General features: G+C 43.4%; 1 protein-coding gene across 4 annotated transcripts in view; it reads right to left on the bottom strand.

Annotated features, from left to right (window-relative positions):
* Positions 1-9,817, bottom strand: part of RELN (reelin) — a 354,155-nt gene extending 344,338 nt beyond the window's left edge. For 3 of the 4 annotated variants that reach the window (XM_089524577.1, XM_089524576.1, XM_089524579.1), the window contains exon 1: positions 9,366-9,817. In XM_089524577.1, the coding sequence (XP_089380703.1) occupies positions 9,366-9,612 (247 nt within the window). In that variant the 5' untranslated portion in view covers positions 9,613-9,817. The remainder of the gene's footprint in view (positions 1-9,365) is intronic. The other variant, XM_089524578.1, reaches the window with a different exon arrangement.
* Positions 9,818-12,750: the final 2,933 nt, after the last annotated feature.

Below are 12,750 nucleotides of genomic sequence, written 5' to 3'. Positions count from 1 at the left end.
TACTATATTCCAAATATTCACAGGAAATGTAACAAACGGGAAAGTCATACTGAGTAAGAGAAATGGACTATACTGGGCAAGCTCTACAGAGTCTCAAGGAGAGCCCAATTTCCGCTCTCTTACTTTGAGACCTCTTATTTGTAATATTTTGGATCAAATCTGGAGTATAAGCAATACAAGTCATTTCCAGAAATTCTTAAAGCAGTACTGTAATTATCACTTACTTTCTGGCTGTGAAATAACTCTACTGATTCAAATGCCTTTATTCATAACTTACTTTATCCTTAAAATCCATAGTAGACCTTGGCCCAAGTAAGTTGGACATCTCATCACAAAATGGTAGGATTACACACACACACAGACAACCTAGTCAGTCACAGGCGGCCTGTGTCTGAAATATAAAAACAACATAAGGGGCAACCTAAAAGTAACAAGAATAATTCATACCTCAGAACTGGACTTATTCTCTGTTGACCGTTATAAAAAATAGTTTAAAACAACAGAACATAGAATTCAATTGGTTTCTCAACTTCATGGATAACAAACTTCAGCTTTTCCGTATGAGATTGCTCTGCACCCAGTTTATTGGAATTCTTTGGTATGATCATGTATGATGTCCAGAAATTCATTTAAACCCATCATTTAATCTTTGTGCTACACCTAATTGCTGTTAAACCGCAAGAGATTTAAAAAGAAAAATCAAATGTAAAACACAGATGTTGCAAGTTTTATATTCATTTTGGAGGCGCATTTAAAATAGAGTTGACTTAAATCTCAGCTGTGGAAACTGTTTTGAGTTATTTAATTATACATATGAGAAACGTCACTTGTCCCGTGTTTATTATTAGAGTATATATAAACATTCACTTCAGAATGTTATTTAGACATTACAAAGTCATTCGGGAGATACATTTTACCTTTTAAAAAAACTCGGGTCAAGAGGACTTGATATAATTTCCTTTCAAATTTACAAAACCGAAATGAGTACTAAATTACTAGTATTTCCTACATGTTCTACATGGCCATAACTTTTAAAGACAAAGCTATAAAAGATACACAGTATTCATTGTAGTCAGTCTAGTAAAAATTTAGTCAGTTAATCAAACATATATACCCACATAGCTGACAGTAGCACAAGGTAATCTGACTCTCTTCTTATTAAAAAATAATCTTTTCCTGTTTTCTGCTCTCATAAATCTCTTGACATAAATATAGTGTTGCTACAATTTCTAAATAGCAATAAGGGGCAGTAAAAATGATAACATGTAGAGTTCACAATCAGAAAGTAACTATTGGGAGTTTTTTTTCTTTACCTAAACATCAGATGAAATTATATATATTAATTTCAGTTAACTTCATCATGCATTGCTCTGTAATATTAATATAGCGTCCACATTCACAAATTAAATGATGCACACATTTCTGTCTTTATGAAGGCCCCACACCCAAAAATATGGGGGCTTGGGGGCATCTTGTTTGGCCTATATAAAAGAAAAAGCTTTCTAGCTATCAGATAGGTACATCCCTTATGATAATACACCTGCCAGTATCAGAATGGATAAGCTTTCTGGACCTCTAATAAGAGACATCCCATACCATAAGGAATAACTAGCAACCTTACAGAAAACACAGTTATTAAGACAAAACAGTTATATCCTGCCAGGTTCTGTAAAACGTGCGTCATTTGTGTGTCCGGCAGACTGTCTCAAGGTATTTTGTTCTAGAAGTCGAGAATGCTGCATATTAGCAAAAGAGACAGTACCTGCCCTCCCTGTGAACATTTCTAGTGATCATAAATGGCATTAACATTTTGAGGTGGTGGGACTGCATGGTCCTGTGAAGCAAGAGGCTATGCTGCAAGTTACAGGAAAAGAGATTCCACCTCAACATTAGGAGGTACCTCCTGACAGGAAGAACTGTTCAACAATGGAACACACTCCCTCGGAGAGTGGTGGAGTCTCCTTCTTTGGAGGTCTTTAAGCAGAGGCTGGATGGCCATCTGTCGGGGATGCTTTGACTGAGAGTTCCTGCATGGCAGGGGGTTGGACTGGATGGCCCTTGCAGTCTCTTCCAACTGTACGATTCTATGATTCTGATGGCAGCAGTACCGTCATGTTCTCCCATGTAAGACAGGATTTTGCCAAGGAGCCAGGCTAAATGTTCCAAAAAGCTACTGGGCCAAAGCAGTAGTGTGAGGTGGCACTGGCAGAGGATCTTTCAGAAACAACAGCGGTGACACCATAGTTGACACTTGTTAGTACTATACCAAAGGAGGCACGGTAAACCCATTTTGAATGTCTTTTACCATATAAACTCTATGATGAGACATTCCAACAAGAGATAGTGCCAGAAGATGAAATTCCCAGGTCGGATGGCATTCAGGGAGCTACTTCGTACTGTGGCTACTTATGCTGTCTTCACACACAAAGGAAAGTCTGAAGCCGCACAACACATATTATAGGAACTTGGAACATAAGAAGCATGAACCTTGGAAGCTAGACATAGTAAAATGATAAATGAAGTATATAAACACTGCAATACTTGTAGTAAACAAGCTAAAATGGAATGGGGCATTTTGAATCACATAATTATACATAATTACACATTTCAAAGAAGAAATGGGATGGTATTAACAGTAATGAGACATGTAGCAAAAGCAGGCAACGATATAACCCAAGGTCTGACCGAATCAACTGGTAAGACTTCAGGGAAAGCCCATTAATATAACCAAATGTATGCTCCAAGTACAGAGGCTGAAGACGAAGACATTGGAAGATTTTGTGCTGGAGTCCACGAGAAAACTGATCACACAGGACTTCTTTTTAATCACAGGTGATTGAAAAGATTTTATAAAGTAGGGAGCAGGAAACAGAACAGAATTAAAGATTGTAGGAAAATATGGCCTAGGATCAAGAAATGAAGTAGAAGAGTGACTGGTTGACTTTTGTGAGGCCAGTAGTTTGTTCATCGCAAACGTATTCCTCAAACAATCTAAGAGGTGGCTGTATACATGAACATCACCTGATGGCCAATGTAGAAATCAAATAGGCTACATAACTAGTAGCAGAAGATGGAGAAGCACCACTCTCTTTGCAAAAACAAGACCAGGTGCAGATTTTGGCATAGACCATGAACTACTAATAACAAAATTAGAGTAAAGCTAAAGGAAAACACTAAACCACTTATCGTGTCACAGTACAATACAACCTGAAGAACATTGACATAGAATTTAAAGGTAATGTAAAAAATAGATTTATATTATTAAGCCTAATTAACTGGAAGCCAGAAGAATTTGGGACTGAAGCCAGGGACATTTTTTGGGAGAAGCCTCAATAGATGACAGGTGAGAATAAGAGTCAGAACCCTGAATGCAACTGGTCAATGACTGGTGCATGAGGACAAGGAGAATTACTATAATAATCAATGCAGAGAAACAGACAACAAAAAAGGAAGAACAAGAGACCTCTACCACAAGATCCAAGAAATCAAACTGAAATTTAAATCAAGAGTGGGGATGTTCTACAACCGACAGGGAAATACATTACATGATCAAGTAGTAATAAAATGATGATGAAAACAAGACACAGAAGAACTATATTAAAAAGACAAAAAGATGAGAGGGCCAGAGCAGACAGGTAGGAAAAGGCAGCTCAATCCTGGGTTTTTTGAAATCTGGTCAAAATCCCACTATCTGCACACCGACTTGCAAGGCAGTCTGAACATGCACAAGCTGTCCTCACCATGTGATGTCAATCTGCACTGTGTGGTTATTTTTTTGTTATTGTTGCCTCCCCACCATGCATTCACACTACAGTATCACATAAACATATCACCTGCAACCTCCAATTACCTTAGTCTTCCTGCCCAGATGCCATTCCATTGGACTCCCACCAGTATGTGAAGTCGAAGGCTTTCATGTCCGGCATCCATAGTTTTTTGTGGGTTTTTCGGGCTATGTGGCCATGTTCTAGAAGAGTTAATTCCTTACGTTTCGCCAGCATCTGTGGCTGGCATCTTCTCTACCCAGCGATACACTGGCAAAGAACAATCATGGATGCCCTCCATACATGCCCCCTTCAGCCCATGCTCCCCTGTTAGACTGTCTGGTTTGTGTATGTTGTAATTACATCCTTTGCATTATTGGCAATTGCCCTTTTGCTTTGGCAAAGTCCCATACTGGCACTGGGCTGTTTATATACCTGTGTGATGATCCACATATTCTGCCTTGAGTCAAAATATCCCAGCTTATTTTTGCTTTGATTTTTAGCCCCAGAGTGTGGTTTCGGTTAGTTTTCCTCCTAGTTTCACCTCATGTATCATCTAAACACACTGCCTTCAAAGTGGTTAGAAGCCAGTTTGAAGCTTTAAATAGGGAATAACAACAACAACAAAATCCTGCACTAATATCACAAATTTTGAGAGCAAAATTTTTGCCAACAGCCATTAGCTAATTTCAGAATTCCCTCTATGCTTACTCACATGTGGGCAAGTTATGCAAGTAGTGTGTGTTGAGGGGGAACCCAGAGTTTGGAAAGTTATTATTTTATTTTTTGGACTCCACCTCCCAGCGTCCCTCAGACAAGCATGGCTAGTGGCATGGACCAATGGCATCTCAACCTGCCAGCCTCCTTTCCTCTCTATCCCACTTCCCTTTTTCCCACATTTAAGTATTTCTGCCATCATTTGTCACCCTCTCTAATTTGAGCCTCTATAGGGCTGTATCAGCACAGTTGGACACACTTTAAGTACATATATTTAGGATCAAACTACTGGGCAATCTTTGCCTTTATCAATGCATGAGATGCACTGAGAAGGACTATAAAGGCCCAAAACACACAGGCCAAAAGTGCCAGTTTTGGTCTGATCCGGGGGTGTGGCATACAGATGATGCAGACTCCTGGATCGGGTTGAAGGTGTGCCATGTCCACCTAAGGCCACTTTGGGCCACTGGCAAAAGGAGCACCAAAAAAAGTGCTCCTTGCTGGCAGCCTGTTTGGGACTGCAGTCCTGAACCAAACGGAGAGTGACTGGGTCTGGAGCAGCCGGATGCCACTCCAAGCTGCCAGACTTCTTGACCTATAAATAGACACATAGATTTGTGATACATTGAAGGCATATCCCAAAGTAGCAACTTTTAATTAGATTAGAACTAAAGCTAATAAGAAAGTCAAATAATAACTCTGGATAATTCTAGTGATAAACATTAATGATAATGTAAACATTTTCTTTGAAGCTTAAAGGGGGAAGTATTGAGAGTGGTGGTGTGAGAGGCAGTTGGATTGCTTGTTGCTAGCACAAGCAATATCCCACAGAGGTACATACATATACATACATACTGACAGAAGAGGGAAGTGGAAACAGAATTACTTAACCAGCTTCTCATCACAGTTTATTTACAACCTAGAGTAGAAAGCCCAAAACAGTTGGCTGCTTGAGGTGACCAATGTTCAGAAGCTGGGCAGATTGGTATCTGTCTGTTAAAAGGAAACTTACCTCAACACTGGTAAGGAAAACTTGTCAACCCACTTGAGGGCAACAAGCTAGGTTGGTTTGTCTTTGTGGAGGAGGTGGTTTTGAGACAATCTGCACAGCATATACTGCCCCAGACTCCCGTACCTTTCTTGCACGTTCTTGCCCAATTCATCCAGTATCTAATGCCTGAAATGACTGCCTCCATCTAGCCAAAATTGGGATTACCTCTACAAGTTAAGTATTCCTTATATGAAATGTTCCAAAATCCAAAACTGTTTTCATGGGTGGATGAAGTAGTGACACCTTTTCTTTCTAATGGTTCTAGGCTCATACATTTTGTTTAACACAAAAAATTATTTTGAAAATAGTGTATAAAATTGCCTTCAGGCTATGTGCATAAGGCGTATATGGAACATAAATGAATTTCATGTTTCGACTTGAGTCCCATCTCTAAAATATTATGTATATGCAAATATTCCAAAATAAAATTTTAAAAATCTGAAATCCAAAACACTTCTGGCCCCAAGCATTTCGGAGACTCAACTTGTGTTGTATTTCTTGGCTCACTACTGGAAGCCACAGGCTCTCTCCCCTCGGCTGCCGTTTTGTCCTGCCACCCAAGCAATGCTTCCATCCTCAAGCATCACTGCTGAATACCGACTAACTTCTGAATGTCAAACAGGAGACAAATTACAGTTAAAAGTAAAAGCAAAATGAAACAAGGATGGAACAAGGGTGGGAAATGGATGAGAAGTGGAATGAGAGAATGGCAGAACAAAAAGCACCTTTCACTCTCCCAGGAAAGAAAAAGAGACCTCACTGAACATGAGAAATTCACTGCTGACTAGCAACTGGAGCTCTTCCATTTAAGCAAGGAGCTAGAATGAAGGACAATGTGGGATCTTCCAATAAAACTTGATTAGTTCACTGAACCCAGCTTTGAGCGCCTGACCTAACAGTCTCACTTTCAGCATTTATAGTCCAAATGATTCCCCTCCTTGAGGTCACACTGAGTGACAAAGCTCAATCACTTCTGGGGTCAAGCTTGTGTCACAATCATATTGGCTGATCATTCTTATGGAAGTTAATGGGTGACCTTCAAATGGCACCACTCAACTCTTTCTGTGTGCATTTGCCAAGCAAAGGAACTATATCTATTCAGGAGCAGCAGCGTGTGGGAGAGATAGCAAAGGCCACTGAAGAGAGTGGAAAGTCTCTCTTCCAAATCCTTAGAGCTTTGGATTAGCTTTTGCATGATTCTCCCGAAGTAGAATTTCCTCTGAACAGTAGCTACACGCATCCCAAGAGAAAGGTACCAAGAAGGCCAGAGAGTTTCACATATACCAGAGTAGCACAGATTTTAACACACAGCTGGAGACAAGAGAAGATAAAATTCACTGGAGGCGAACAGGCTTCTGCTAGTCTTGATGAAATGGAAGCAAAGCAGAGAGGAGCCCTCCAGGATCCATTGTCTTTGTAATTTATGTCATACGTGATACACAAATGTTACTACTAATCATTCATCTCCCTTCTAGGTCACAGTTAAAACAAACAGAAGAGCTTGAAAATACCTGCAGGCAATGCCAAACAACCACTTCCATATGAGCAGGTCCCCCAACAACTACATGTTCTTAAAGTCCTAATTAAATCAAGAAAATAGTAACGTGTTAAACCTCCGTTTTAGGAAAACAGCCAGCAGCACCTGTCTACATCACTTTATTTGAAATTAAGATTTGTATCCCGTTCTATTTTGAACAATCTGGGTAGGTCACAACGTATAAAACTGACCGACTGTGACATAAAATGTTGAACATCACTCCATACTTAGAACCAACTATCAGGCCAACATAATGCAATCTCAGCCCTGTTTGTCCAGAAGAAGTAAACCTCACAGAGCTCAGTGAGGCTTCCGCCAAAGTCAACAGGGACAGGACCTGACAATACATTGCATTCAGTTCCTTTTTCTTTCTTTCTTTCTTTTAATTTAAAATTGTATTGTTAAAGCTTTCTTAATCATACAACACACAACATACATCTTATTTACAAAGCGATTAGTTTACAATAACATAATAGCTTTCTCAGACTATAACACTTATTTTCTATAATCCAATTAGGTTTCCATCTTTGTTCCCTTTTCTTCTTTCCACTTCTTTCTCTTCCTTCCCTCTCTCATCCTAATAACTTCTTCTTACTTCCTTCCTCTTTCTACCTCCTAACTCCTTGTTCACACAACCCTTTCCATCTTTCTTTCCTTCCTTCCTTTTCCTTCTCCCTTCGCCATCCTTCCAAATGACTTACTCTCTCATACCTTCCATTCAGCTACTCCCCATTCGTTCTAACTTCCTTCTCAACTTTAGACAGTTTATATAGTTATTCTATGTGACTTTCCGTTACAGTCTTTGTTTTGTAAGTTGCTTTCAAACAGTCTGCTTGTAGATACTCTTTTGTTTTGCGCAGTGGTGCCTACTTCTGAGTAAAGGTTCTAGACTCATATTGCAGATTTCAGAATAAGACCACTTTCTATCCTGTCACTCATTCACTCATCCCCTAGACTAGAGGGATATTACCAGAGTGAACAACTTGCCTTCAGGTCATTTCTGACTTATGGCAACCCTATGGTGAACCTATCACAAGGGTTGTTTTTTCCCCTTTTGGCAAGTTTCTTCAGAGGGGGCTTGCCATTGCTATTCTCTGAGGCTGAGAGAGTGTCACTTGCCCAGCTAACTCACCCAATGGGTTTCATGGTTGAACAGGGATTGAATCCCTTTCTCCAGAATCATAGTCCAGCGTTCAAACTATTACACCACACACAGTCCTACAGTTACACTAGGGTGGTCACTTACTCCTGACCAAAAGAATGCTCCGAAGCGTATCCAAGCATGCATTAAATATAAATATGACAATATGTACACATAGAAAAAACATGCATCCAAAGCGCAAAGTCCTCACAACCATTGTTTAGGACCACACTGGGATGGATCATCATCCTGTAAGCCTGTCTGTGACACACAAGGTCTTTCCTTGCCATGCCACAATGGCAACTATTCACAGCAGTGCCCTTCTCTGCACTTAGTTTAGAAGAGCACACAAACCGGAGACGCATTTGTAACTCTGTACGCAAAAGTGTTGCCCTGGACTAAAGGGCTTCTTAGACCTCAGCAGATCAAGCCATAAAGGATGGCGGAGAAACGCACGCCCAAAAGCCCCGAAGACAATGTAAGAATCAAACTGCAAGAAAGAGAGGAGGAAGGGGACAAATGGACAAATACAAGGGTGCGGGGAGCTTTGGGAATTACTTTTAGAGCAAGGGATGGACTGAACTGTCTGGCAAGGAACGGGCAAGTTTCCTCAGAGGGGGCTTGCCACTGCCATCCTCTGAGGCTGAGAGAGTGTCACTGGCCCAGGGTCACCCAGTGGGTTTCATGGTTAAGCAGGGACTGAGTCTCTTTTTCCAGAGTTACAGTCCAACACTCCAACTGTCACACCACACACAGTCCTACAATCACACTTTATGCTTTGAGGAATTGTGAGCTAATAGTTCACTCACAACATCAGCATTGGTCTACAACTTCAAACGCGCATATCCTAGTGTCCCTATCCCAGTCCCAAACCCACTGGGGGAGCATGGGCCAGTCACACTCTCTCAGCCTCAGAGGATGGCCATGGCAAACCCCCCTCTGAAGAAGCTGGCCAAGAAATCCCTACGGAAGGGTGGCCATAATAAGTCCAAAAGGAGGCACATCACTGTCATCCCAGTTCCAGGATGGCGATGGCGAACCCACAACAAACTCCTAGAATCCCATAGCCTTGAGCCAAAGAAAGAGTTAAAGCGGTGCCAAACCGGGTTCTGTCTGCAGTGTGGCTGCCCTCCCCCAGGTCCCTTGGGTTCTTACCGTGGTACTCCTGGCCGGGGACGTAGGCGGAGGGGTTGCCGGCCAGGTGGAGGGCCATGAGGACCTGGCCTTGCTCGGGGTCCCCCTCCAGCTCCCCGTGGTGCGTGCAGAGGAAGAAGAAGGGCGAGAAGCGAGGGTAGTAGCCCCCCGAGGCCGAGGAAGAGGAGGACGAGACTAGAGCCCCGAGGAGGAAGAGGAGAGAGGGGCGCCCCAGTCCAGGAGGCTGGGGGCTCCGCTTCAGCGCCATGCCAAGGGCTGCTCAGGCTCATCCAGGGCTAAGGCACCCGGGGCAGGGAAGTTTGGGAGAAGTTTGCCCTCGGAGTGGCAGGGAGGGGAGGAGGGAGAGGGCTGGGTCCCTTCGGAGTCTGCTGCTGCCCCTCCGGCGCCTTCCTTGCGCTTTGGACGGAGCTCTGGATGGAGCAGGAGCAGCAGGGTCCCCCTTTGGGGGGGGGGGGTCTCTCTCCTCCTCCTCCTCCTCCTCTGCTCTCCGGAGGGCGACTTGCGGGCGGAGGGGGAGAAAGAGAGAAAGAATGGGAGAGCACCAAAGACTAGAGAGGGAGAGGGAGAGGGAGAGGGAGAGAGGGAGCGCGCCCACGCCTCGCCTGCCTGCCTGCCTCGCCCGCTTGTGGCTGCGCCTCCTCGTCTGTCTCTAGCCTCCGGAGGGAGTCCGACTCAGGAGCAGGAGCAGGAGGAAGAAGAAGAGAGAGGGCAGAGAGGCAGGGGCAGGGGAGGTGGGGAAGGCATTCCTCCCCCTCTCGGGGTGACCGGGCAGGAAGGGCGGGATGGGGCGGCGAGGTGCAAGGAAAGCCTCCCTGCTCCCTTCCTTTCCCTCCCTCCCTCCTCCCTTGCTTTCTCTTCCTTCCTTCTTTCTTTCCTTCCTTTCTCTTCTTTCCTTCCTTTCCCTTCGTTCGTTCGTTCGTTCGTTCCTTTCCCTTCCTTCCTTCATTTCCATCTTTCTTCCTTTCCTTCGTCTTTCCATTCTCCCTTTCTCCTCCTTCCTTTCTCTTCCTTCCTTCCTTCGTTCCATTCTTTTCCCTTTCTTTCTCTTCTTTCCTTCCTCTTTGTCTTCCTTCCTTCCTTTCCCTTCCTTCTTTTCTTTTTTCCCTTCTTTCCTTCCTTCCTTTTATTTCTCCCTTCCTTCCTTCCTTCCTTCCTTCCTTCCTTCCTTCCTTCCTTTTATTCCTTCCTTCCTTCCTTCCTTCCTTCCTTCCTTCCTTCCTTCCTTCCTTTGTCTTCCTTCCTTCTCCTTCCTGTTCCTTCCTTCCTTCATCCTCTTTTTTCTGCTTCTTCCCTTCTTCTTGCAAAAAAAGAAAAGACGGGTAGGGTGACTTAGGTCCAAAACACACTGCAGAAACAATCCGGTTTGAGACCGTTTTACCTGCCCTGGCTCCAGTGCTAGGGAATCCTGGGAACTGTAGTTTACTGTGGCACCAGAGCTCCCTCTGACAGAGAAGGCTCAATATCTCACACAACCACAGTTCCCAGGACTCTCTAGCACTGAGCCAGGGCACTTCAAGCAGTATCAAAACTGGATTATTTCTGGGTGTATTTTGGACCTTATTTGTGTGTGTGTGTAGTTTAAACTTTTATTGAGTTTCTACACAATAACACTTCCATTTAACATCAAACAATCACGTCCATTGAAAACAACACAACAAGTCTGCACAGACAGAATATGCCTAAAGTATCTTCTCTCTCTCTAACTCATATTCCACACATTCCTTCTTCACATTTGTTTCCTTTCCTCAGTCTTTCCTTGGCGCCCTTTCTTCCCCACTTTCTTCCCTCCTTTCCTCTCAGCCTTAATTCCATTCTGAGCCCCTTCCTCATCCTCCCTCCTTCTCCCTTCCCGCCCTTTTCCTGTCATCTTCTTTCCCATCTACACCTCACAGACCTTCAATCCCGGGGGCTGCATCCACACTGGAGAAATAACCCGGTTTGGCACCGCTTTAAATGCCATGGCTCAAGGCTATGGAATTCTGGGAGTTGGAGTTTGTTGTGGGCCCAGAGCAGAACACCATACTCCAATTCCCAGAATTCCATATCCTTGAGCCAAAGAAAGAGTTAAAGCGGTGCCAAACCGGGTTATTTCTCCAGTGTAGATGCAGCCTAAGACAATTGGCTTTGGTGACTGAACAAAAAGTTGTAATACAATTATCTACAACTCAAAGCAGTGGCAGCAACAAAAAAGCACCACAACCACCACAAAAAGAGGCTGTTTCCAGCTTTGTTTTGAGGCGCCTCAGAAGCTGGAGCTCATGTTCGCCCAGCAAAAGCATTGCTCCTGGATTTTGTTTCTTTGAGGCAACAGTCAATTCAACTCCACTCATTTTTTATTTCAAAAAATGCAACACACACACACACACACCAAAAAAGAAAATGACTGTTAATGTTACATAGCTCTGGCCCTTCTCTCCTATCTCCAGTTCCCAGGAGTGCATAATTTGGTTGTTGTTAAACATCAGATGGCAAGCTGATAACAGTAATGAAAAACAACCGTCCCAGAAGCAGCATTAATGAGGACAGCCAGCTTCATGTTCACTGAATGTTAGTCCTTTCAGAGTATATGTCTATGTGCGAATGTGAACACTGCATTTTGCCTTCTTCTTTCTTTTTTTATCACTTCAGCCCTGGCTTTGGTAATTGAACAGAAAGAGCCAGCCACATCCTTGGGAAAAGAGCAAAGGCAACTGGGGACCAAACCTGGAGAAAATGAACGGCTGAACACAGACGGAGCTTGGACTGGGGGAATAATTCATAACAAAAGCGTTCATTTCAAACATCCAGGATGCACTGGCAGGGAGACCTCGGCATCTAGAGACAGGAGCCAGCCTTCCAGGCTTGAATGTAGCTTTCAAAGTCCACAACCAGCATCCAGGCATAACCAGCATGAGCTTTCAGAACCTGATGCAAATGGAAAGGAGAATGTACCTGCCAGCAGAAAAAATGGATTGTTTTCACTGCCAAAGGGAATGCTTCCCTTTCTATCCTTGCCCCCCCCCTCCAGTCTCAAAGAAGAAAGAACAAGGTGATCACAAGGAAGACACATCTTGTGGCTGGCCTACATCTTTTCCTCCGTTCGCACACAGGCAGGCTGCCTCTCTGGCCCATCTCCCATGCATCTGATGTGCATTCTGCACACTGGGCCCAAGGGAGGTCACTGCCATCTGTTTTACCTGGGTGCGCTGCCAAAACTGCACCAAAACCAAAGCTCACCTGCTACAACTTTGCCGAGAACACTTTTCCGCTTTCTCCAGCTGTGTTGATTGAGGGAGTGTGTGTATATATATATATATATATATATATACTGTATATAAAAAACAACCCAAAACCCCACACTATTATTTTTGACAGTGCTGGGTGAGAAATGAAAATGTAGTCCGAC

Source organism: Sceloporus occidentalis, unplaced genomic scaffold (assembly GCF_023333645.1).
Source record: "Sceloporus occidentalis isolate IW3139 unplaced genomic scaffold, rSceOcc1.0.p SCAF_5, whole genome shotgun sequence".
NCBI classification, from domain to species: Eukaryota; Metazoa; Chordata; class Lepidosauria; order Squamata; family Phrynosomatidae; genus Sceloporus; species Sceloporus occidentalis.
Note: the sequence above shows the minus strand (reverse complement) of the source record. Positions and strands in the feature narration are given on the sequence as shown.